This window comes from Tursiops truncatus, chromosome 3, assembly GCF_011762595.2.
Source record: "Tursiops truncatus isolate mTurTru1 chromosome 3, mTurTru1.mat.Y, whole genome shotgun sequence".
Taxonomy (NCBI): Eukaryota; Metazoa; Chordata; class Mammalia; order Artiodactyla; family Delphinidae; genus Tursiops; species Tursiops truncatus.
In genome coordinates this window covers 169354157-169379417 of record NC_047036.1, presented here as the reverse complement: position 1 = coordinate 169379417, position 25261 = coordinate 169354157, and the positions used below count along the sequence as shown (strand labels likewise).

Genomic DNA, 25261 nt, shown 5'->3' with positions numbered 1-25261 from the left:
CGGAGCGGGCCCCCCGAGCGGGGGCTGGCGAGCGCGGGGAGGGGGCCGAAAGGGCGGCAAAGCCGGCGCGCGCCCGGCTTGGGGAGGAGGGCGGAGGCCCACGGGCCGGAACAGCCGCGGCAAGTGGCGGCGGCAGCGGTGGAGGCAGCTGAGGCGGCGGCGACGAGCGGGGGTCCGGGCGGCAGCGGCGGCGGCGGGTCGAGGAGCCGGGCGCGATGGAGCGGAAGAGGTGGGAGTGCCCGGCGCTCCCGCAGGGCTGGGAGAGGGAAGAAGTGCCCAGAAGGTCGGGGCTGTCGGCCGGCCACAGGGATGTCTTTTACTATAGGTGAATGAACGTGCCGGCCGGGCAGGGCCCCAACGGGCGTCTCCCAGCGGCCTCTGCGGCGGCCTGGGCGCCCCGACCCGGGCCGCGGCCTGGGCCCCGCGCGTGCGTTGTGCGTGCATGCGTGCGTACGTGCCGGCGCGCGGCGGGCGCTTGGCCCAGTGCGCGTGCGTGCCCGGCGGGCCCGAGCCCAGTGCGCGTGCGTGCCCGGCGAAGCCTTCGCTCAGTGTGCTTGCGCTCCCCCCGCTGCCGCATGGTCCTGGGACCGGCCCCGGGTTGGCGGCGGCCTTTGTTCGGCGGCCGCGGCGAAGCGGCCGGTTGGGCAAGGGGCACCCCGGCACGGGCCAGATGCCGCTGGGAGGCGGGGGTGGGGGCTGGGCTGTCCTTTTGGTTCTCGTGGGGCGCTCCTGGGGCCGCGCGCAGTCTGGGTCGGGTGGGGATCCCGGGTTTCAGGGAGCAGGGTTCCCTCTGGGGGACCAGGGAGGGCTGCCTAGAGATGCAGGTTTCTGGGCCCTTCACAGGGTGGCCTGGTCCTGGAGCTGCGTGTCTTTTAAGAGCCGCCCCTCCCCCATCCTTGGGCACCGTGGGTAGTGGCCTCTCCAGTCGCCAGGCCGGGGACGCGGCCTTTGTGAGCTTCCCTCACCCAAACTGGAGGGAGGGCTGCCCTTGGCCCGAGAAAGGTCGCAGGGACCCCCCCCACCCCCAGTGAAACAGAATCAGTAGGCGGCTGGAAGCCCAGCCTCAGACCGTCAACCACCTGCTCTTTGCCTTTTCCTTCCCTTTTTTTTTTTTTTCCTCTTGATTGGTGGAAGATGCTTTTGTTTCTGAGCCAGGCTTGATGGCTCCCTCCCCTTTGCTTTAGGACCCTGACAAAAGAAAAGCAGGCGGGACACCTGCCACGTGTTGAATGCCTGCCAGGTGTTGGGGGGTGTGCAGCAGGTCCTGGGCCTTTGCTGTCCTCGCTTTGGGAGGAGTGAAGGAAGTGAGCAGGGTAAGGATGGCAGCTCATCCAGGACAAGCTCAGGTTCTAGTGTCCAAAGAGTGCTGGTGGCCCTCCAGTGTGTACTGTAATTGGCTGCCCCTCTCGTAATGTCAAGCATGAAATAGTGGGGTTACGATCATCTTTTAGGGAAACGTGTGTATTCCCCCTCACTGCGGCTGTCTGTGACGTCACTCCCTCGCTGGCTGTTTAGAGAAGCTTCCTTCTGGGTGCGTGAAGAGGCCTCTCACCACCGCCCCTCATTTAATTCTGAGCGCACTTGTGTTCTCACTTCTTCCTTTTAGGTCTGAAGAATGAGGCAGGTCTCTGTTCCTCTAGTCCTTTGTTAATTTAACAGATGCCTCTGCAGCACATGCTGGGTGTCCTGGCCATTCAGCTGGGAGTGAGACCTGGGCCCTCCCCTCGTGGGTGACAGCTGGTGCCCCAGCCATCACCCCATTGCTTTCATAGTTAACAGGTGATGACATATGCAGAGAGATGTGGGGGTCTGTGAGGGGCAGATTGATGGGAGTGCCTGGTCGAGCTGGGTGCGGGTCAGTGAGGGCTTGTCTGGGGAGGCAGCACAGAGGTGAGCCCTGGCAGTGGGGCCAGGAGGAGGGTCCAGGCAGCGCCAGCAGCCTGTGAGGAGGCTCAGGAGCTGAACCGGGGCCAGCGTGGCTAGAGGGCCGCAGCCTGTCATCGCCTCACCTCTTGTCCCCACCTGCCTGGGAACCTCTCCGGGCTTCCATCAAGTGGGACCCTGCTCCAAGGCCCCGCCCCCAAGCATAGGGGTCTGGTGGTAGGGAACAGCTCCAAACTGGGGCTGGACAGATGGAATTTCAGTTTTCCCACGGCTCCAATGAGAGGTGAGGGCCTGAGACAGGATGCAGGGTGCAGGGTCCAGTGCCACTCCCAGGTCTCTGGTGTGGATGACCTACCCTGTCCCAGCAGGTCGGAGGTCTGGGGGGGATGTGATATCTTTTCTGGAATGTGGGCCCTTGGCCTTCTCACCACCTGATGCCGAGCCAGGTGTCTAGGCAGGGAGCACAGATGGATTTCCCTGGTTCTCTCTCTCTTTTTTTTTTTTTTTTTAATATTTATTTATTTGGCTGCGCCAGGTCTTAGTTGCGGCACATGGAATCTTCGTTGCTGCTTGCGCGATCTGTAGTTGTGGCATGTGGGATCTTTTACTTGAGGGATAAGTATCTAGTTCCCTGAGCAGGGTTTGAACCTGGACCCCCTGCATTGGGAGCGCGGAGTTTTTTTTTTTTTTTTCCCCGGTGCGCGGGCCTCTCACTGTTGTGGCCTCTCCCGTTGCGGAGCACAGGCTCCGGACGCACAGGCTCAGCGGCCATGGCTCACGGGCCTAGCCGCTCTGCGGCATGTGGGATCTTCCCGGACCGGGGCACGAACCTGCGTCCCCTGCATTGTCAGGCGGACTCTCAACCACTGCGCCACCAGGGAAGCCCGGAGCGCGGAGTCTTAACCGCTGGACCACTAGGGAAGTCCCTTCCTGGTTCCTTAATGCAGAGGGAAAGCAGATCTCCGGTGCTGTTGAGTCGGACAGACCTGTCCTTGGATCTTAGCCCTGCCCCTAGGGATGTGGAAACTTGGTTTGCTAGTCCAGAGAGTGGGAGAGAGCCAGTGTGTTCTTTGCAGGAGAGGTGGAGCGACCTCACAGACAGTTCTGTAGGACTCACCCACACACCCCTCCAGCTTGGTGACCTGGCCCTCAGGACTGGGAGATGGCGGTGGAGCATCTGGTTACAGCCGAGCATTTTCTTTGGAAAAATCATCTCCCTGCCTGACATTTACAATCCAGGCAAGAAGTTGAGGACTTGGAAGTTAGCGTCATTCTTTGGGGTGTGTGGAATAGAGAGGACTTTCCAGAGCTTTTTTTTTTTTTTTTGGCTGCACCATTGCAGCATGCAGGATCCTAGTTCCCTGACAAGGGATAGAACTCACGCCTCCTGCCTTGGGAGCGTGGAGGCTTAAACCACTGGACCACCAGGGAAGTCCCAGAGCTCTTTTTTTTTTTTTTTTAAATAAATAAATTTATTTATTTATTTATTTTTGGCTGCATTGGGTCTTCGTTGCTGCACGCGGGGTTTCTTTAGTTGCGTCGAGCGGGGCTACTCTTCGTTGCTGTGTGTGGGCTTCTCATTGCATTGGCTTCTCGTTGTGGAGCATGGGCTGTAGGTGTGTGGGCTTCAGTAGTTGTGGCACGCGGGCCCAGTAGTTGTGGCTCGTGGGCTCTACAGCGCAGGCTCTGTAGTTGTGGCGCATGGGCTTAGTTGCTCCGTGGCATGTGGGATCTTCCCGGACCAGGGCTCGAGCCCGTGTCCCCTGCATTGGCAGGCAGACTCTTAATCACTGCGCCACCAGGGAAGACCCCGGAGGTCATTTTAAAGGTGCAAATACTCAGGAAAGCAGGAAGTGCTCGGCAGGTTGACCCCCCTTCCTTGGGCAGCGGGCTCAGCTTGGCCAGAACCAGCTTCATCTTGCTGTTTGGGCCTCACTGGGCATCTCGGGTTACAAACCTCCTTATAGGCCTGGGGTCAACACTCACTCATCACGGCTCGTACAGCCCTGCATCCGGCCCAGGCCCTGGGCTCCGCGCTTGGTGCTGGCTCCATCCCCATGACGGCCCCAATGCTTCAGGGTCCGCAGAGGGCCACCAGGCTTCTGGCTACCTGTCTACTCCACCGGGTAGGCCTGTTTCCCTAGAAAGACAGCAGTGCTCATTTTTGTTCTACACCTGTGGTTTTACTGCAGAAGTTTTTTTCTTTTATTGGATAAAACAGCTCATTTTTCTGTCCCAATACAGATCTGCAAAACCTGTTTTTAAAATTGAGATATAGTTCACATTCCATACGATTCAGTCTTTAAAAGTGTCCAGTTCAGCAGTTTTCATGCACCCATCACCACTCTCTAGTTCCGGAACGTTCTCATCACCCCAAAATGAGCCCTGTGTCCATTAGCTCCCCAGCTCCTCGTAGCCCCCATCCACTCTCTGTCTTGCGTTCACTTTTGTGACAGCTTCATTGAGGTAGGAGTCACATGCCATACTGTTCACCCGTGTAAAGCGTACAATTCACAGGTAGCAGCACCCACCACCACGATCAAAGTTAGAGCCTTTTCCTCCCCCCAGAAGAGCCCTAGACCTTTAACTATCTCTGCCCTTAGCCCTGCTCCCCAGCCCCTAGTCTACGGTTCTGCGTTTCTGTTTCCCTGTCCTCATGCATTTTTTAAAGCAGAACAGCAGCAGGTGGGGTGACTGGAGGCCAAGAAGTGCTGGCGAGTGCTTGTCAGGGTCCTGGCCCTCTTTGTGGCCATAGTTGGAGCCAGAGTCGGGACTCAGGGTCCTTTCCGCTGCTCCAGGCACGTGGACCCTGTTCACGTCAGCCAGCACAGAGCATAACGGAAAAATGGATCTTCCAGAAGAGTCCACGGGGGTCTCAGAACCCAAGGTGGTGGGGCTGGCCCTGACCCAGGTGAGGCCCTGGTGGGGCTGGAAGGGGTTCCACTCTTCACACTTTTGCCACTTGTCCGCAGTGCCCAGGGACACCTGGAGGGGGCGGGCGTGTGCTGGCTTGAATTCAGGCTCAGCCTAGAGGCTCTCAGGGGGGATCAGCAAAGTGCAGGCCCTCGTTAGCCTCAGATGGAGAGTGACAGGGACGTCCTAGACGGGTGCCAGGCCTGCTGGAGGATCATGTGTGCCGCTCACTGGTTTCTAGTACATTCAGGGCTGTGCAACCATCACCACTAATTCCAGAACATTCCATAACCCCAAAGAGAAGCCCCAGTCCCTGACAGCCAGGAACCCACTCTCTGTCTCTGGATTTGCCTGTTCTGGACGTTTCCCATCAGTGGAATCACACACTGTGTGTCCTTCTGTGTCTGGCTTCTCTCACTGAGCATCATGTTCTCAAGGTCTGTCCACGTTGTAGCGAGTGTCAGGGCTTCTCTCCTTTTTGTGGCTGAGTGATGCTCCCATGTGTGGAGGGACATCTGGGCTGTTTTCACTCTGCCCAGTGAGTCATGCTGCTGTGAGTAATTAAGTGTAAGTTATTATGTCGACATGTGTTTTGATTTCTCTTGGATACTTAGGGGTGGAATTGCTGTTTAACCATTAGAGGAGCTACCAGACTGTTTCCCAAAGTGGCTGCAGGAGTCCCCGTGCCCAGGGACGTGTCATTATTAGTGCTCACTGGGTCCCGTTCTGGTCACCTGTAGCATGAGCTCTGAGTCTGCACTGCAGCTAGAGGTTGGCGTTAGCTTTTCCTAGAAAGGCGAGTCCGCTGAGCTGGTCCGTGGGGTGAGCAGGATGGCAGAGCTTCACAGCCAGGTTTCAGGCTTTCCCAGCAGGTCTCGCCTGGGCAGCTCTTTGGTGCCCGAAGAGCCCCAAAGCTGAGGTTTTACAGCCCAGCCCCCCCAGGACAGGTCCATAATGCTGTAATGGACCTGCTATCCTTGGGTCTTTTCTCGAGAACATGGCCAGATTCTGCTTCTGGAATGTTCCAGAAACTCCAGCCAGGCTCCCAGGGCTGGGCCCCATCCTTCCGAAGGTCGGGGCGTCCATCCCTGCTCTCAGCCTCAGCATCTGCTGCGCTGGGGAGAGGGTGGACCGGCTTGGCCTGGCGCCCCCCTCCCGGCTCCCCCCTCCGCTGACCGCGCTGTGTCTGCAGCCCGAGCGGGAAGAAGTTCCGGAGCAAGCCCCAGCTGGCGCGCTACCTGGGCGGCTCCATGGACCTGAGCACCTTCGACTTCCGCACGGGCAAGATGCTGATGGGCAAGATGAACAAGAGCCGGCAGCGGGTGCGCTATGACTCCCCGAGCCAGGTCAAGGTGAGCCCACGCTGACCGCTGCTGGGTAGGGCTCACCCACCGTCCTGGAGTTAGAGGCCTAGCTACTCACTGTGGGGAGCTCAGCAGCTGTGGAAAAGCAGAAAGAAGACAGGAAACTGCCCATCATCTGTCCCCAGGAGAGGCTCGGGCACGGGGCCTGGGAGGCGGCTCAACTCTGGTCCACACTTGGGCGCCTGGTGACCAGTGTGTCTGTGGGTCTTTGATGGACGCATGTTCGGGGGACTTTGTTCCCTGCCCCGACTGCAGAACAGAGGTGGCCAGGGCGCCCCCAGTCCCGTTCTCTGCGGAGAACGAGGCGCGGGAGGTGAGAAGGGCGGGGTGGGGGGATGAGAGAGAGCAGGTGTGTGTACGGAGTCCCCGCTGCGGCCGCACCAAGGGCAGCGAAGCGGCTGGGCCTGGGCTTGGCGTTGCCTCTGGATCCGTGGGTGCCACGGGGTGTGTTGGTGACTGGGGCCTGTTCCCCGAAGCCCCTTGTGGGGCACGGCTTTCTCGCTGACGGGGAAAGCCCGCTGAGGACCCTGCCCGACCCTGCAGGGCAAGCCCGACCTGAACACGGCCCTCCCGGTCAGGCAGACGGCGTCCATCTTCAAGCAGCCAGTGACCAAGATCACCAACCACCCCAGCAACAAGGTGAAGAGCGACCCCCAGAAGGCCGTGGAGCAGCCCCGGCAGGTGAGCTCCAGCACTTGGTCCACTCTTTAGAGCTGAGTCCGCGGGCCCGGGGCCCCAGTGCCGCGGTCAGGAGCCGTCACCCCGGGGCACGGCCCTGCGGGCACCAGCACCCGACACACGTATGCGGGGCCTCCTCGGGCCGGCTGCTGTCTTGAACAGATTGAAAAGATCCCGCAAATGCAGTTTTGTGATCTGTTTTCCAAAAACTGAGCCTTAGCCGCGTTTTCACGCATCTTTACAAACGCCCGGTAGATAGCGGGGTGTGGAGGTGCTAGGCCAGAGCAGGGGGCCATGGCCGTCAGAGGGGGAGACGCTCAGGGACCCTGCAGGGCATGGGCCCCGCCATGGGCAGCCGCCCTGGGTGCTGTTCCATTTGGGTTGGAGCCCTCTAGGTAAGAGGTCAGAAACCTGTGGGGCTGCCTGTCGCCCCCCTCCCCAGAGTCTGGAGGTGCAGTTGAGGGTGTGAGCTTGTTGCCCGTCCGGGGGCTCCTGGGTCCCCTGTCTGCACCAGGCGGTGCCCACGGACAGCGCTTGTTTGGGCTGTGACAGGGGTCGGCCGGGGCTGTTGCCCTGGGCCCATGGCTCAGCCCGGGGTGGAGGTTGGACCTCCCAACCCCCAACTCCAGGGTGAAGGGGAGCCACAGACTGTCCGATGGCGCATCTGACGTCCTGGGTCTTCGTCCTGCCGGAAGCAGGGCTTGGGGTTTCTCTGCCCTGTGAGGACCCCGGGGCGCGAGCAGCCCCAGCAAGTGTGGGGGTCAGAGGTCACACTGAGACCCCCATCCTGGCCGCCTAGGGTCACCTGCTGTGGGAGCAGGTGGCCTGGCCGTCCTGTCGGCCTGACGTCTGTCTGTGTGGCGGCAGCTCTTCTGGGAGAAGAAGCTGAGCGGCCTGAATGCCTTTGACATCGCGGAGGAGCTCGTGAAGACCATGGACCTCCCCAAGGGCTTGCAAGGTGACCCCCTGCAGGGGGCAAGGGGGAGATGGAGGAGGGATGAGGCCCGTGCTCCCCCAACCTGGGGCCAGCCGGGCTGCACCTGACGCTGGGGCCGCGTCTGGTCACGGGGTCCTGAAAACACTCGGGGGTCTGGTTTCCCTGCTGCGCCATAAAAGCATCCCTGCTGTCCCTGAGAGGGTAGTCGTCTCCCTGTATGTCGTGGAGAGACCGCCCCCTTCCAGCGTCCGGGTGTGACATGGAAATGGCCAGGGAGGGCTCGATTCAGACAGGAAGACGCCTGGGGGACAGGGCTCCTGGCCCTGCGACGGCTCCCCTGAGTGGGACTGCCCGTGGGCTGTGAGGCCCTGGCACACGCAGGACCGGGCAGGGCCTGCTGTAAAGGGAGGTTCAGAATGAAATCGGGGCTGAGGGGGCAAGGCTGGTGCCCGCAGCGACCACCCTCCCTTGCCCGGCAGGCGTGGGTCCCGGCTGCACGGATGAGACGCTGCTCTCGGCCATTGCCAGCGCCCTGCACACCAGCACCATGCCCATCACCGGGCAGCTCTCAGCCGCCGTGGAGAAGAACCCCGGGGTGTGGCTCAACACAGCCCAGCCGCTCTGCAAGGCCTTCATGGTGACCGATGAGGACATCAGGTAGCGTCCCACCCCCCCCCCCACGCCAGTATCCAGGTGTGATGTGGAAGTGGCTGGGGGAGGGCTCGGTTCAGACAGGCGGGCGCCTGGGGGGTGGGGCAGCCTGCAGGGGCGGGAGAGGACAGGGCTCTTGGCCCTGCGATGGCTCCCCTGAGCAGGACTGCACGTGGGCTGTGAGGCCCTGGGTCAGGGGGCGCTGGCACATGCAGGACCGGGCAGGGTGGGCTGAGGGGAAGCAGAGCGCGTCCCGGGCCCTGGATGCTGGGCCTGTGCTTGGCCAGGACCCTGTGGGTGGTGTCCAGGTGCGGGTAGAGCTGTCTGGGAGGGCCTCCTGGAAGGTGGTTGGAAGTGGCTCCTGGGCAGGAAACATCTAGAGGTGCTGAGAGGGTAGAACATGCGTGGTGTTCAGCTTTGAAACATCAGTGCACAGCTGAGGTTGGGAGAAGGCGGAGGGGCTGGAAGGCAGAGCAGCTGCACCTGGAGTGCTGTGGGGGGCAGTCTTGGCACTGCAGGTAAAAGCCAGGTGGGTGCGAGAGGGCAGCCCTGTGCCCCGAGAGAGGCGAGGACACGGCGGTGAGACCACACACATGTGTACACACACACACACAGAGGCACACACGTGTGTACATACACTGCACGTATGCACAAACACACGCACACATGCATGTACACATACATGCACACATACACGTGTGCATGTTCACACACGTGTATGCACAGGGCTCATCCCTAGGGAAAGGGCAGGAAAAGAGCACGACTGTCTGAAAAGTCCAAGCAGATCTTTAAAGCACAACTTGCAGAAATAGAAAGTCAGTGAGGTGGGAACCGTAGGTGTCAGGTCCAGCAGTGGCAGTGGCTGTGGTCCTGCTGGGAGGAGGGACTCGTGGCCGGTGGAGGGGAGCGACAGGCACAGAGTCAGGTCCACGTGCTGAGGGGGGCACCTTAGAGGCGGCAGGGAGGGGACAGGGGTCCTTGGCCCGGGCCGGCAGCTGCCCTCTCAGCGGCGCTGATTTGGGGAGGGCCTGGGGGCTGTGCTGGGGGCGGGAGCGGGGGCGTCTGTCTGGACGGGGCGCTTGCAGCGCCCCCGTCTCCCCAGAGATGGACGTGCCCTGGCCAGCAGGTCTTCCTGTGTCCGCAGGAGGCAGGAGGAACTGGTGCAGCAGGTCCGCAAGCGGCTGGAGGAGGCGCTGATGGCCGACATGCTGGCTCACGTGGAGGAGCTGGCCCGGGACGGCGAGGCGCCTCTGGGCAGGGCGGGCGCTGACGGGGATGAGGACGACGGGGACCAGGAGGAGGGGCCCGACCAGGACCAGGAGATGGAGCACGTGTAGAGCAGGCACTGGCCGGGTCCCAGCTCCAGCTCGCGCGGGCAGCGACCACGGGTGAGGGGTGGTCCGGGTCCCTGGGGCCTGCCTTGTGCCAGTGGCAGCAGTGCTGGGCCGGGCGCCTCCCGAGAGCACCTGTCTTCAAGGAGGACGGCCTGCCAGGCACGGATGGTGCCCTCTCTGTCCCTGCACGGGCCCCACCCGCCTGCCCTCCCGCACGGGGCCACCTGCAGACTCGGCCCTCACCCTGCCCAGGCGTGTCCCCTCCCCTGGGCCACAGGGACATGGCTGAAGCACGGCCTCTCGCCTGATGGACCCCCCATGTCTGCCCCTCCTCGGGGTCATGGCTCCACACTGAACTCGGGCCAGCCTGGTGCCCGTGGCTGCTGCCCTGGACCTCTCGCACAGGACAGCTGCCACTGGGCCGCCTGCGAGGCTCCCTGCGGGGCTGGAGAAACATTTGTGGAACTGTCTCCCCTCCCGACCTGCACACATGAGGGACGGTATCCCGGACCGCCCATCAGCCCTTCCAGAAGGGGATGCAGGATGGCTCCCCGGGGCCCACCCGGCGGGCACAGCGCTCCCAAGAGCAAATGGCACAACCCGGACATTTTCCTTCAGTAAAACTCATGGTAGAGGTGAGGCCGATGTCCACGTAGCTGCTTAACCTTCTGTCTGTTGCACACGGATGGGAACTCAGGCCTCAGCGCCTGAAGACCTCACTGTCTGCAGCCCCGGCCCAGCCTGATGGTCAGCGCCGCGGACAGAGAACTAACTGCTCACGGCCGGACTCGGGCCAGGCTCCAGGCCAGCGCCGCCATCAGCTGACCTCCAGGCCTCGGTCTCACCTCATAGAACAGGGACAGTGGCGCTGATCTGGCAGGTGTGGGGCCTCCCACCACCTGGGGCTTCTGCATCCCCATCCCAGGCGCGTTTCCTGGCCAGTCCTGGGCAGCGGCCTCTGTGGAGCATGGGGTTTGGAGGCAGTCAGAGTCATGCTGTCCCCCCCTGCAGCAAGTGCCCCTGGCCAGGGGAGCTTCTGCTACCCTGAGTGGACCCCGGGCCAGCCCCCTTCCCTCAGCCCCAGGAATGCCCTTGGGGTGGCCCCCAGCCCCTCCATCGCCTGGAGACACGAACCCCGGGCCGGTGCAGCCCCAGGGCCCGCCAGTCCTGTCCCAGCCCTGCCACACGCGCGGCCGTTACTGTCGGGGGGGGGGGGGGCGGGGGAGCCTGGGTCGCTGCCTCATCGGGCCAGACACCGTGGGCTGCCGTGGCCTGCCCGGCGGGGTGACAGTGGCAGTGGGAGCCCCTCGGGGCTGGGACTCGCTGCCCACTCCCTCCAAGGACTCTGGCCCAGGAGGTTGGGCTGACTGCATCCTTCCTAGTCCAGTCAAAGCACAAAGCCCTGAGGACTGCGGCCGCTGCACTGCGGAGGCCGCAGTGACGCTGCCGGGGGCCAGGCCATCACGGGCCCCAGAAAGGCCCCTCCACAGAGGCTGCGGCCCCGAGGGAGGCTCCTGTGGGTGGTGTTGAATAAAGCGTGTCAGGCCAGCGTGGTCTGGGGCCTTGGTTTATCAGAATCCCAGGTTTCGTGTCGCAGCGCTGGGAGCCTGCCTGTGCTGAAGTTCATCATCCTGCCCTGGGTTGGGGGATGGGAGGGGATGGCAGACCCCTGGCCTCTCCCAGGCAGGGTGGGCTTCCCATGGCCCCAAGTGGGGCCTCCTGACACTTGGGCCCCGGCAGTGTTGGCGTGAGAGCTGGGTGTGGAGGCTTCCTGAAAGCCAGCACACTTGGGTACCTTCAGCGCAGTCCCCGCAGCTCCCTTGGAGGCCCCTGCCGACTCTGCGGGTGGGGGCGGGACTGATGCCAGGTGCGCCCACGTCCTTCCTGGGAGAGATGAGGACCTGTCAGTGGGGTCCACGCCGGGAGCTCAGCAGGGGCTCCTCGCGGCCCGGCGCAGGGGCAAGGGAGAGGGTGTGGCTGAGCTGACCCTGTAGGCCCGGGCCAGTGCTGACAGGTGGCTGGGGAGGGCGGTGCTAGGACATCGGCCACACCGGTCCCCTTTTCAGCTGCCCCGCCACCCCTGGTCGGGTGGTCATTGCTGGCTTTTCTTCCGACCCAAAGCCAGGGCACGGGAGCTGGGAGAACCCTGGCCCCTCACCTGCCCAGGCACCCCAGACTGTTTTTCGCAGGCAGCAGAGGGTCTGCCTTGCCCAGGGGGAGCAGGGTCCCTCCCCAGCTGCCTGGACCCCCTCCTCACCCCTACCGTGTGGGTCTCACAGGCGTGGGCAGGGCGGGTCCTTCCGGAGGCTCCAGGGGAGCATTGGTTCCCGCCTTCAGCTTCTAGAGGCGCCGCATCCCTGGCTCGGGGCCCCTCCTGCATCCTCACAGCCAGCAGCGCAGCATCTCCCGTCTCTCTATCTGTGACCCTCCCGCCTCCCTCTTATAAGGACCCTGTGATGACACTGGGCCCCTCGGGGAATCCAGGGTCCTTCCTGTCTCAGGGGCCTTAACCCCACCTGCAAAGTCTCCTCTGCCCCGTGAGGTGACACTTCCACAGGTCCCAGGGTGACTTTGGGGTACATTAGCCTGAAAAGTTTTCCTGTCTTGCCGAGGCCGCCCCTGGCCACATGGCCTCAGCTTCCACCATCTCTTCTTTCATCCCCAGCTCATTCCAGCCGCTTGGGCTTTGTCCCCACTGTCCCCTCAAGGGGAATGAACAGCTGCTACAGAAGCCCTAGGACTGGCCAAGCTCGGGATGCATCGGGTTTGCAGAGCAAGGGAGCTAGAGGTGACCGGAGGCAACGATGCCTGGTGACAAGTTGGGAGTTTCCCAGTCAGAGAAGAGGCAGCGAGACCGGCTGTAGCAGAGGGGCCAGCTCGGATTTCTGGAACAGTCCACCGGGACCCCCCACCAGCCACATGTGGCTGGGAAGTTCAAACTGGTGACAACAAATTACATGTTGCGCTCCTCAGCTGTCCTGGCCACATGGGGCTGGGGGCCATGACTGCACAGAGCAACAGGTAACATCTCCATCCACACCATCTAGAACACGGGTTCTGAGCCTTGGCGGGGGCGGGGTGGGTGACACCTGTAAGATCAGGTAAGTCTTGTCAAAAACTGACCACACAGGGCTTCCCTGGTGGCGCAGTGGCTAAGAATCTGCCTGCCGTTGCAGGGGACACGGGTGCTGTCAGGCCCACGACTTTTTGTTGAAACCATTTGGGAAAAGAAATTCTGTTTCTCCCGGGACTTGGAACTGGGAGAGTACGAGCCGCTGGGCAAACGGATCTACGCAGAAGAGTGAGGCTGCTCAGCACAGAGGAACCCAAGCCGCAAGGGGGGCCTCCCCAGGACCCCATCCCCGCCCACACTTTGCACTTTAAGCCAGTGGATTCCCTCTTCTGCTTAAGTCAGTTTGAGCAGACATTTGTCACCTGCAGCCCAGAGTCTGTCCTTGACCACGTCCCTGCTGACCCCACCTGAGATGCGCCACAGCCGAGGCCTGACTTGGTGGAAAACACCGCCCCCTGGGAGCCTCCAAGGACCGTCCTGGGGCTCCACCTGCTCGGATGGGGGGGTGTTGGTCCTGCTCACGAAGGCATCATGGCCACCCTTCCCGGGGCTGAGCTGCACTCCAGGTTGGGGGGAGGGGGGAGCTGGCAAGGAATGGGATGTCACTGCTGCCTGGGGCTGGCCCAGGGCCCACATGACAGGGCACCTCCTTAAGGGATGGGGCAGCCAGGGTCAGAACAGGAGAGTGCCGTGTTCTGGTCGGGGGCAGCACCCCAGTCGCTCCAGGCTCTGTCCAGGAAGCTACCACAGGTACCAGGACATTCCAGGAATTTCACTTCTAGGTCCTCACACCCAGATCGCCTGCCCACTGGGGCTCTCAGCTGGCCTGCTCACCTCCAACCTCCAACCTCAGGTGAACCCGATGGCCTGTGTGCTGTCACTGCAGCAGCCAGGCCAGCCATCCATCCAGTCGTCCGTCCACCCATCCAACTTACGATAAGGACACGACTGAACAAAGCAGAGAAAGGCCTCTGCCCTAGTGGAGCTGCCACTCCAGTGGGAGAGAGACAAGAACTACGATTTTAAAAATAAGTAGAACATGAAACACCTGCTGGTGGTAAGTGCTTGGGAGAAAAATAAAACCAGGAAGGGCGATCAGGAATGTGTGGCAGGGTTGCAATTTAATAGGGTAGTCAGGGGAGGCGTCAATGAGAAGGCAACATCAGAGCAAAGGCCTGGAGGTGAAAGAGGGAGCCTTGAGAACATCCGGGGGAAGAGCGGCGCAGGCAGAGGGCCCAGGGGCAGCACCATGCTTGGCACGTTGGATGAACAGTGAGGAGGCCCGTGGCCATTACAACTTCTGTTTTTACCGAGAGCCACGGGAAACCATGGGAGGGTTGGGACGATCCGCCTGCCCAGAACAGGCCACCAGCGAGGGCAGGTGTGGGGTAATCCGCCTGGCAGAGTCCTCCTAAGAGGATGAGGGCCCTCATTTTCCTGGGACCAGACAGAATTAGCCCCGGGGACCCTGCCCTGCCCTACCTGTCCAGCTCTGGAGGAGCCTGGAGGGCGAGAGGGCCCTGATCCAGCCCCCCAGGCAGTGTGGTCCTGGCACTGTGTGTGTCCTCCAGCTTCCTTCAATCTGGTGGGCACCAGTGGTGGTGGATGGAAAGGAGAATGATGAGTAGGCCCAGGTCCCTCAGCTCAAGTGACTGGCAAATGAAGATAACCCCTGTGACCCTGGCAGAAAGGAATGAGAAGTCCCTTCCTTCTGGCTGGGCTTGCTGAACTGGATAGGGGGTGTCAGCTAGAAGCCCTGGAGCCACTCCTGCCCGAGGGAACTACCCACTGGAGTTAAAAGGACCCAGAGATGGAGAGCCACATAACTGAATACTGAAGCACCTGGATCCAGCCGTGCCTGAAGTCAGACCGTACCCCTGGACATTTCAGTTCCTGAAGCTCACAAAGACTCTCTTCTGCTCCGGATGACTTGATTCAGGGGTGAGTCCAGTGCAACCCAGAGCGGCTTGGCTAGAAAACCCTCCCCCTCGAGGATGGAGGTTGGGGCCTCTTGGGCAACACTAGGAATTCCAGGAATGAGGGTGAGCAGCTCAGTGAGGCCGGGAGGGGAAGATGGACCTGCAGACGCCCAGCAATCATTGAGGGTGGAGGCTGGGCCATGGGACCACTGGGTCTGAAGTGCCCACCTCCCCACTGCCTCCCCCAAGTCCCTCCTGGCCCTGACATACGACAACACCCAGAGGCATCTGGGGCCTGCCAGCAATTGCCCCAAGAAGTCTTTATTGGCCCCCAGGGCCCTGATTCAGCTTCAATGCAGGGGCCACCCAGTAACCCCAGTGAGGGTGGTAGTCTCCTCTGTTCTCGGAGAAGTCTGTTTTTCCAGAAAATAAAAAGTGCAGGGAGTGGGCTGGGGGAGGTACCCCCCCACCGACCCACCGCATCTCCTCCAGGTCACTGGAGGGTCAGGGTGCTCTGGTCCCTCTCCCGCTAGAACTTCTGGTTCTTGCTCAGCCGGTTGTGGCGCCAGATGTTGTGTTTCCGCAGCAGTCGCCAGTACTCCCGGGTCTCAGGGTCCAGCTCCTCCAGATTCTTAGGGGGACCCACGTTCATCTGGAACAGCCTGACGGGGAGTGGGCAGAGTCGGGGTTGCAGAGCAGCCCCCTTCCCCGCGGCTCCCCCACCCCAGACCCCCTGACCTCAGGGCAGTCCCTCCCCACCCTGAGGACATGGAACAAGGGAGCGCCCCTATCCCAAGGGTGCTGGGATCTGAGGTGGGCGCACGCCAAACCTTCTGCCTCCTGGCCTTTGTCCGTGCCGCCTGCCCACCTGTAAGGCCTCCCCACCCACTCGCTCAACCTTTCTAAACCTTCCCCAGCTTGAAGGATTGGCACGTGGCAACAGCTTCTGCATCCTGCCACTGCTCTCAGGGCCAAGAGCAAAAATTCCCCCTGCAGCCCCCTGAAAGCTGGGCTCCATCAAGTTCCTGCCCTGTCTCCCCCTACTCTCCATCTTGCCTCCCGGGGTCCACTAAGAAACCAGGTGCAGTTCTGCCTGGAGCCTGTGCACTGGCTGTTCCTGCCCACCTCTAACGCTCTGTCCACCCACGCAGGTCGACTCACACGCCACCTCCCCAGGGAAGCCCTCCCGGATCCTCAGATTTGGTTAGCCAGGCCCTCCTTACCCAGTCCTGGCACACTCACCACTCTGGGTACTCGGAATCCGGCTTCAGGACCACATCCTGGCCCTCCTTGTAGATGTTGACACCCATGGCGTGCGTGGTGAGCCGGATGGGGTCTGTACACACCTCTGGGTCCTTCAGGGCCTCACCGACCACAGCACCTTTGCCCCCCTTAATGACTACGGTGGGGGAGAATCATTTCAGCCCAGCTCCACCCTCGGGAGGCCAGCCGTCCCTTTCTGCCCTGGCTGGACCCTGTCTGCTGCATTCAAAATGATTTTAACTGGGACACGGATAGTGCATTAAATGACACTGATATTCAGAGAAACCAAGTCATTCCTCTTCAATCCCATTTTCATTCCTTCTCTTTATCTCACGAAAAAAGAGCCTCCGCTGGCTGCTCTGTGTCTTTAAAACCTCACGTCTGCCAAATCCCTCCTTACAACAAAGGAGATTGGGCAAGGCTGTATCCAGAGAAAATTTAAATAACCTTGTTTTGGTTTTAATACTTAGATGGGCCCCAATTTCTGGTGATAACCTGCCAAAGGTGACTAATTTGGAAGCAGAAACGTCACAGGGACCCAAGTCCATGACCTACTCCTACCCCCGCCCCGACATTAAAAAAACAAAAAACAAAAAATAACTTGGGCCTGCGCACTGAGTCCAATCGCGCCCTAGGTACCTCAAACTGCGCCTGCGCAAACAGCTTAGCCTCTACGCTTGCGCGCTGACTCTAGGATGTGCCTCCCCAACCAGCGCTTGCGCACTACCAACTCCCCATGTCCCTACCATTCTCATCTTGGTCCCTCCTAACCCAGCTCACCCGGTCTCTTGGCATAATCTCGTACATGGAGTCTTACAGAAGCGGCGGGGTCCGGGAGCTCCCGAACCCGCCAGCCGGCCGAGCTCCACGTAGCACCTAAGAGGCGCCTGGCCGCCATGACGTATCCCGGCCGCCTGCACGTTCACGTTTCCGGAGGACGTCTGCGGCCGAGGGGTGCTTGGGAGTTGTAGGCTCCTAAAGATTTATGGGAAATGTATTATTCCGGCCGTAAGCATATGTTAATTGTGATTTCTTTAAACTTTTGTAGATATCCCCAGGTACTGCACGAGGCGACTTCCAAAGGATGTCTGACTTCTTGCCCTTCAGTTACTTATCACTTACTTTAAGTATCACAACTTATACATCCTTGATTCTAGTCAATGAGCAATTACTGAAAACCTAAAACTAATAAAAGTTAACACCATTATTAGGCTCATTATTTTCTAAATCTATTGCTAAATCTGTAACCAGCTCGATTTCGTTTAATTAGGAGGTAGGTGCTATTATTATACCCAGTTTACAACTGAGGAAGCCGGAAGTTTAGGGAGGTAAAGTTAAGCCAGGCGAGCCATTCGGCCGCCCTACTGAGTGCCACACCGGAGGTCTGTCTACAATATGGTCCCCTCGTTGCTTCCGGTGTCCCTGGAGTCGAAAGAGTCCGCCTTTCACGCTCCTTTGGTATTTTCCAGTCCTGTTTCTTCCCATCTGCCATCCCTTGGAATAATGAGCAAAGCCGTAGCAGTCAAGCAGTGGCTCTAAACCGCACTTTGCAGTTCAGGAAACAGGCTCAGAAGCCAGCCCGAGCTTTCACTGTGCGTAAATGAAGGTTCCGGACTCGAACTCACGGTCCCAACATCTAACGCCCCCGCGCGGCCAGGCTGGCTGAGAGAACTACATTTCCCAGCAAGCCCCGCGGGCGTGCGCATGCCCAGTGGTCCAGGAGTGCTGCGCGGACAGATCTGCCAGCGCCCAGTCCGGGAATTGGCGAGCGGCGGCGACTGGCAGGACCGGACAAGCCAGGGAGCGGGGTTCTGGGGGCCGCGCGGGTTGAGGCCACCTCGGTTTGGGAAGTGAGTGTGCCGGCGGAGCAGAGCGAGGTCTGGAGCCAGCGCCTGAGGTCACGGGTCTGAAGTCTTGAGTCTGGGGTCCGCTAGAGGACTGGGGTCTTAACTCAGCTTTAGGCTCGAGTTGTGTCTTCAGGCTGCGTCTGAGTGGACCTCAGTCTGGGGTCTGAGTCTGGGGTCGATCTTGAGGGTGGCATTGGAGGTTTTGAGATGAGAGTCCGTTTTCTGGCATCTTGGAACTGTAGTATTAAGTCTGGAATTCTGAGTCTCAAGTCTTGGACTGAGGTCTTGAGTCCTGGGTCTCGGCGACCTACACCGGTCGGGTCTATATAGTCAGAGTATGTCTCAAGCCTCCACATCTCCGGGGAGGAAGACTTGGAAGAACCAGGACTGGGGTGAACAGGGTCCACGGATGGGGAGAAGTCTGGAGCAACGGGTACAGGGGAATCCCCCGGGGTTTGGAGCCTGGGAAGCCACAGCCTTGCAGCTGCTCATTCTGCACCTCAGTTTCCTCGTCTGTAAAATGAGGATCATAGCAGAACCTTCCTTGTGGGGTATGATGGGGATTAAATTATGTGTTCTGTATGAATACATACCAGGTGAGAGCCTGGTACCAAATTGGAAGCCAGGAAATCTCATCTTTGATTCTCTCTTTCAGATGCTGGCTTGAGCCCAGGGTCCAGGCATGGAATTCCTGACAACCTCCCAACCCCCTCCAGGACCTCCAGCCATGGACTTGGAGGAGCCCAGGGACACACTTTCACCCTCTCAGGACCTCACCCCTGATTGCCCGTGGGACCCGGCACCAGGAGGCCCCGGCAGCCTGAGTCAGATGGAACTTGACGGGCTAAATATTCAGGACCTGCTGCAACAGTTTGAAGCTCTGCCAGGTGATCTGGTGGGCCTGTCCCCAGACGGACCCCCGTGCCCCTTGCACATTGCCACTGGCCATGGCCTGGCCTCTCAGGACATCACCGATGCCCATGGGCTCTTGTCCGCCGAGGCTGGCCGGGAAGACTTGCTGAGCCTCTTGCAGCAAGACGAACGCCCTCCTTCCCAGTCAGGTCCCCAGGAACCTCCGGACCCTGCTCCTCGCCTGTTGCAGCCCCCTGATGACCCAGAGGGGGATATGGCCCCCCAGGAGTGGGCAGAAGGAGCCTCTGTCGAGCAGGACGAGGGCAGGAGCTCAAGCAGCTCCCCAGAACTCTGGCTGGAGACAGTACCTCTGGTCACTTCTGAAGAGCCACCTGCCAGTGCCCAGGTAGAACCCACCCCGCCCCCCCAGACCGCTCCACTGCTGGGAGCCAAACAGGAGGACTCAGGCCTACCCCTCTTCTGTCTTCTTCCAGAGCCCCGAGACCCTGGCTTCCTACCCTGCCCTCCAGGAGGGTGAGTGTCCCGCCCACCCTGGCCCCAGGGACTTCGGGGTTTCAGAACAGCCTGACTCAAGCTCCCAAAACCTGGCACAAAGTTTGCCAGTGACGAGTTGCTTCTAGAGAGACTCTGAGGTTGGGTTCGAGTAGATTCCAGACAACTGAAAGAAGAGAGACAGTCCTGAGAATGTTCTAGAATGAATAGGGAGCGTTAGGGCAGACTTGGCAAATTGTAGCACTTGATTCTAGAGCAAGGGTTGGTAAATTACCATCCGTGGACTTTCTGGTATGTTTTGTGAGCTAAGATGGCTTCTGCATTTTTATTTATTTATTTTTTAATTAATTAATTTATTTTTTGCCATGCCGTGCAGCATGTGGGATCTTAGTTCCCCAACCAGGGATCGAACCTGCGCCCCCCTGCAGTGGAAGTGCGAGTCCTAACCACTGGACCGCCAGGGAAGTCCCATGCATTTTTATTTTTATTTTATTTTATTATTATTTTTTAATTTATTTTTGGTTGTGTTGGGTGGTCATTGCTGCTCATGGGCTTCCTCTAGTTGCGGTGAGCAGGGGCTGCTCTTCATTGCGGTGCGCGGGCTTCTCATTGCAGTGGCTTCTCTTGTTGCAGAGCACGGGCTCTAGGCGCGCAGGCTTCAGTAGTTGTGGCATGTGGGCTCAGTAGTTGTGGCTCGCTGGCTCTAGAGCACAGGCTCAGTAGTTGTGGTGCACGCGCTTAGTTGCTTCATGGCATGTGGGATCTTCCCAGACCAGGGCTCGAACCTGTGTCCCCTGTATTGCCAGGCAGATTCTTAACCACTGGGCCACCAGGGAAGCCCCCATGCATTTTTAAATGGTTGAAAAAACTTGAAAGAAGATTTCTTGACAGGTGAAAACGATAGGCAATTCAAATTTCAGTGTCCGCAAATAAACTTTTATCGGGACAGACTCACGCGCATTCATTAGCGTGTTGTCTGTGATAGCTTTCATATTACAACGGCCAGACTGAGTAGTTGCAATGGAGACCATCTGGCCCACAAAATAAAAAATATTTACTGTTTGGGCCTTTGCAGAAAAGTTTGCCAATCTGCTCTCAAGGCATGAGAAGTACCTGTTCTGGCCACCTGGAATGTTCTAGAACATTCTCCCCCACACTATCTGAGGCTCTAGGTCAAAGAACAAGTTCTATGGTTGTGGGAAACGAAGCTGGTTTGAACTTGTAGTTCCAAGAATGTTCTAGAGTCATGGGTGGAGCTGTGATTCACCTAGAGAGTTCCAGACCTAGCATTTTGCCTGTGGTTCTAGATTAAAGTGACCTCAGCTGATGAGGGTGTTCTGGAATGATGAACAGAGCTGTCAGGTTCTACTTAGACTGGGGAGTTCTAGAACCATGGAGTGAATAAAATTTATCTCTGGTTCTAGACCTTTAGGAGCTGTACTAGAACTGGGCAGAACTGTCCAATTCAAGAAAGTTCTACAGCTATACAACAGAAATAGAATTCGAGGCACATGTCACTTGAAATTTTTTAGTTATCCACATTAAAAAAGCAAACAGGGCTTCCCTGGTGGCGCAGTGGTTGAGAGTCCGCCTGCCGATGCAGGGGACACGGGTTCGTGCCCCGGTCTGGGAAGATCCCACATGCCGCGGAGCGCCTGGGCCCGTGAGCCATGGCCGCTGAGCCTGCACGTCCAGAGCCTGTGCTCCGCAATGGGAGAGGCCACAACAGTGAGAGGCCCGCGTACCGCAAAAAAAAAAAAAAAAAAAAAAAAAAAGCAAACACTTTTTTAATTATCTTTATAACATTTTTATCTTTATCTTTAATAACATTTAAATTAAGCCCATATATTTAAAATGTTATTTCAACATACAATCAACAGTTTATAATTTTACATTTTTTTTATGAGGGCTTCTAAATCCGGCATGCATTTTACACTTACAGCACATCTAAGTCCAGACCAGCCACATTTCAAGTGCACAATACTCACATGTGCCCGGTGGCTACCATATTGGATGGTGCAGTTCTAGAACCCAGAGCAGAGTTATCTGTTGTTCTGGAATGCTTAGATCATGAAGGACAGTGGGCAGAACTGGCTATCCTTTAAGTTCACTGGAATGTGGTTTCATTCCCTGTGGCCTGTGGTTCTCCAAAAAGCAATAGCTATTGATTAGAATATTCTAGAATCACTGGCACTGCTGTCTGGCTCTAGGTTGCTCAGGGAATTCTAGAGCCATGGGGGCGAAGCTTTTTGTGGTTCTGGGCTGGGTTGGGGGGATTCTAGAACCATGAGCAGAGTTGGACTGTTCAGATCATTCTTAGAATTGCCCAGTGCATCTGCAGTTGCGAGTTATTGAGGGGGTTCTGGAACCACAGGAGGAGCTTCCCAATGCTACATTGATCAAGACGTTCTGGAATCACGTAGTGGAAAAGTGTGATTCTGGAGCAGTGTTGGTTTCTAAAATCCCAGGCAGAATTCTGTGGTTTGAGACGTGTCAGGGTGTTCTAGAATCACAGATGAGGAACCACCTGGGTTTCTGGACAGTAGGAGAGTCTGAGGTATGTGGACAGTTGCCCCTTTCTACTCTGTCTGGGCAGTTCTATGACCACGGGGTAGAGTTGTCTGTGGTCCTGGGCCGATAGAGAATCCTAGAGCAGTGGGCAGAGCTGACTGGCTCTAGATTGATTGGGCTTCCAGAAGCATCCAGCAGAGTTGACTATGGTTCTATAATGTCAAGGGTTTTAGAAATAGGAGTGGGACTGTCTGGTTCTAGCCTGACTCCTGGAATTCTAGCCACACAGGGCGGCGCTGGGTGTGGGCACAAGAGCTGCTTCTGGCTCTGGTTCTGGATACAGAGCCTCCTCCTGAAACCACGTCCTCTGCCCGGGAGTCCTTGAGCTGTGGGCAGAGCCAGCTCTAGACTGACGGAGGGCTCTACATCCATGAGGGCCGAGCCACTGACCTGTGGCTCCGGCTGATGGGGTGGCTCTGGGGCCGTGGGCAGGCGTGTGTGGCTCCAAGTGCCAAGCCGCGGGGCAGAACTCTCTGTGCTTCCAGACCATTCAGGGCTCTGGGCAGAGCCCACAGCGGTGGACGAGCCTGGCAGAGGTTCTAGGGGGCTGACCCGTCTCTGCTGTCGCCCTCAGCGTCCGGCCCCTGTGACCACGAAGACCTCCTAGATGGTGTCATATTCGGGGCCAAATACCTGGGCTCCACACAGCTGGTGTCTGAGCGAAACCCGCCCCCCAGCACGCGCATGGCGCAGGCCCAGGAGGCCATGGACCGCGTCAAGGTGAAGCCAGGGGCCGGCAGGTGGGTGGGCGGGTAGGTGGGCTGCAGGCCGGGTCCCCCGAGGCCCTCTGAGCCTGGCGGGTCAGAGTCTGGGTCTTTGGGGGCCTCCACGTCCCACCCCGCCCCCCACAGGCCCCCGATGGGGAGACCCAGCCGATGACAGAGGTAGACCTCTTCGTCTCCACCAAGAGGGTCAAGGTTCTGACGGCTGACTCCCAGGTACAGGGCCCAGGCCTGGCCTCTGGGGCGTGGGCGCCTCCGCTGCCGAGCGAGGCCCCCGCGGCCCACCCAGCCTGGTTTCCCCACCCCCTCCAGGAGGCCCTGATGGACCACGCCCTGCAGACCATCTCCTACATCGCTGACATCGGCAGCATCCTGGTGCTCATGGCCCGGCGGCGGCTGGCCCGGCGGCCGGCACCCCAGCCCCACAGCCGCCGGCTCTACAAGATGATCTGCCACGTTTTCCACTCAGAGGATGTGAGCAGCGGGCTCCGGGTGTCCTGAGGGCGAGGGGGAACTCACAGTGGCCCCTGCTCTCCACCAAAGCCCCACCTGGTCGCACTGTCACCCCAGCGTCCTTCCGTCCTCACCCTCCTGAAGGCCCTGAGCCATATATTCCAGGCCTTCCTGTAAGAGCCTGAGACTGGCAGCTATCTCCCCAAACCCTCCCTGCCCCAGGCCTGTCTCCCTTCCCCTCCCCCTAGATGCTCGGCCAGCGGCTGGCAGGCCAGTCCCACTTGGGGGTGGATGGGCTGGTAGTAGGGATGTCAGTGGCTGAGGGATACCTGAAGGAGGTGGGTGGGACCCCCAGAGAGGTGCCGCCCACCCCACAGGCCCAGCTCATCGCCCAGGCCATCGGCCAGGCCTTTGCCGTGGCCTACAGCCAGTTCCTGCGGGAAAGTGGGATCAACCCCAGCCAGGTGGGCTCCCAGCAGAGCCAGGGTGCCACGGGCCCCGGCCACCTCCACAACGGGGACCTCGACCACTTCTCCAATAGCGAGAACTGCAGGGAGGTGAGCAAGTGGGTCCCCCACCCTGGCCCACCAAGTGGCCCTGAAGCCCTCCCGCGCCCCCCACCCACCTCCTCCTGCCTCCTCCAAGCAGCCCTCAAGCGCCACCTGTGACCCCCCAGGTGTGCATCGAGAAACGCCGGGGTGAGGGTCTGGGCGTAGCCCTGGTGGAGTCGGGCTGGGGTTCCTTGCTGCCCACGGCCGTCATCGCCAACCTGCTGCACGGGGGCCCCGCCGAGCGCTCAGGGGCCCTCAGCATTGGAGACCGCATCACCGCCATCAACGGGACCAGCCTGGTGGGGCTGCCCCTGGCCGCCTGCCAGGCTGCCGTCCGCGTGAGTCCTCCGGGGTGGCCGGGGCAGAGGGCCTGCGAGGGCCCCCCAGATGGCAGTCCCCCCCCTCCCCACGCGGCCGGGAAAGTGAGCCCGAGGCCAGGTCTGTGTCTCAGTCCAGAAGGGGCAAGTAGAGCTTCAAGTCCTACCCGCACCCGTGCACTCTGGGAAACCGAGGCTCAGAGGGGGAAAGTCCAGGGACACCACTCTGGTGCGGGAGCAGGATTGGAACACAAGGCCTGTCCTCTGTGCCATGAGGCAGCAAGTGTATTCTTGAGTCTTGACCCTCGTTGCCCAGACGGGGAGACTGAGGTCCAGAGATGGGGAGGGGCCTGGCCAGGCCAGAAGGGCAAGTCTGACGCGGTTCACGCAGTGTGTTACTGAGTGCTTGTAACCCTGCCTTGTGGGCACTGCTAGAACCTTGCTTTTGACCATGAGGAAACTTGAGGCCCAGGGAGGTGAGAGGTGGCACAGCTCTGACTCCAAGGCCACCCAGCTCTGGCCTGCATTCTTAACCACTTCTCAAGGGGTGTTGTAGAATCTATAGGTTCCATTTTATGAGTGGGTAAACAGGCCCAGGAGGGGCTGCAGCCCAGCAGGAAGTTTGGCAGCCCCCCCGGAGGCCCAGCCAGGCCAACAGCCCCCATCCTGTACAGGAGGTGAAGTCTCAGACGCTGGTGACCCTCAGCATCGTCCACTGCCCGCCAGTCACCACGGCCATCATCCGCCGGCCCCACGTCCGCGAGCAGCTGGGCTTCTGCGTGGAGGACGGCATAGTGAGTCCCCAGCCCGCGGACCCGGTGGGGGGCGGGCGGCCCCAGGCGTGGCCCCCTGGGCAGCGTGGCCCTTCCTGTCCCCCCAGATCTGCAGCCTCCTCCGGGGTGGCATTGCCGAGCGCGGGGGCGTCCGCGTGGGGCACCGCATCATTGAGATCAACGGGCAGAGTGTGGTGGCCACGCCCCACGCCCGCATCATTGAGCTGCTCACGGAGGCCCACATTGAGGTGCGCTGCGCGGGGGTGGGGGGGTGGGGTGGGCGGGGTCTGAGTGGGAGGAGGCCGCCTCCAGCTGCCGCCTCCTCTCTGCCCACAGGTCCACATCAAGACGATGCCTGCTGCCACCTACCGCCTGCTCACAGGCCAGGAGCAGCCGGTGTACCTGTGACCGGCCACCTTCCCCCCACCACTGTGCCTTAGCCCCCGCCGGCCCCGGAACTCCGTCCGCGGACCCTCCTCGGCTGGCCAGGGCCCCAAAAGTTTCTTGGTTCTATATTATTTTCTTATGTAAAAAATTAAAAGCTTATTGAATGGGCAAAGTCTCAGATCTGGGCCTGTGGGGTCGAGGGAGGAAAGACAGCACCCTACTCTGGCCCCTTGTCCCTGGAAGTCACTAGAAGCCAGTG

General features: G+C 59.8%; 3 protein-coding genes across 7 annotated transcripts; 2 read left to right on the top strand and 1 right to left on the bottom strand.

Annotated features, from left to right (window-relative positions):
• Positions 1–18669, top strand: MBD3 (methyl-CpG binding domain protein 3). 4 transcript variants are annotated; one of them, XM_073803485.1, is made up of 10 exons: positions 1–325; positions 5990–6149; positions 6705–6842; positions 7707–7797; positions 8256–8433; positions 9572–10396; positions 12427–12782; positions 12938–14775; positions 17065–17893; positions 18519–18669. In XM_073803485.1, exons 1-6 carry the CDS (start codon positions 216–218, stop codon positions 9762–9764), a joined length of 870 nt encoding a protein of 289 aa, XP_073659586.1. In that variant the 5' UTR covers positions 1–215; the 3' UTR covers positions 9765–10396; positions 12427–12782; positions 12938–14775; positions 17065–17893; positions 18519–18669. The 4 variants fall into 4 exon arrangements, with proteins under 4 accessions (XP_073659586.1, XP_073659587.1, XP_033710669.1 ...); XM_033854780.2 differs by having other exon boundaries at positions 3–229; XM_073803486.1 differs by lacking the exons at positions 17065–17893; positions 18519–18669 and adding an exon at positions 15905–16613.
• Positions 15037–16955, bottom strand: MRPL54 (mitochondrial ribosomal protein L54). The gene is made up of 3 exons (XM_033854784.2): positions 16797–16955; positions 15996–16152; positions 15037–15415 (listed from the first exon to the last, which is right to left on the bottom strand). The coding sequence occupies exons 1-3, from the start codon at positions 16912–16914 to the stop codon at positions 15283–15285; spliced, it is 408 nt and encodes a 135-aa protein (XP_033710675.1). The 5' UTR covers positions 16915–16955; the 3' UTR covers positions 15037–15282.
• APBA3 (amyloid beta precursor protein binding family A member 3) lies at positions 18546–25174 on the top strand. Of its 2 annotated transcripts, XM_033854775.2 has the most exons (10): positions 18546–19121; positions 19210–19249; positions 22374–22519; positions 22651–22737; positions 22834–22995; positions 23352–23531; positions 23651–23863; positions 24517–24636; positions 24723–24863; positions 24952–25174. In XM_033854775.2, exons 1-10 carry the CDS (start codon positions 18546–18548, stop codon positions 25021–25023), a joined length of 1737 nt encoding a protein of 578 aa, XP_033710666.1. In that variant the 3' UTR covers positions 25024–25174. The 2 variants fall into 2 exon arrangements, with proteins under 2 accessions (XP_033710666.1, XP_073659582.1); XM_073803481.1 differs by having other exon boundaries at positions 24517–24863.
• Positions 25175–25261: the final 87 nt, after the last annotated feature.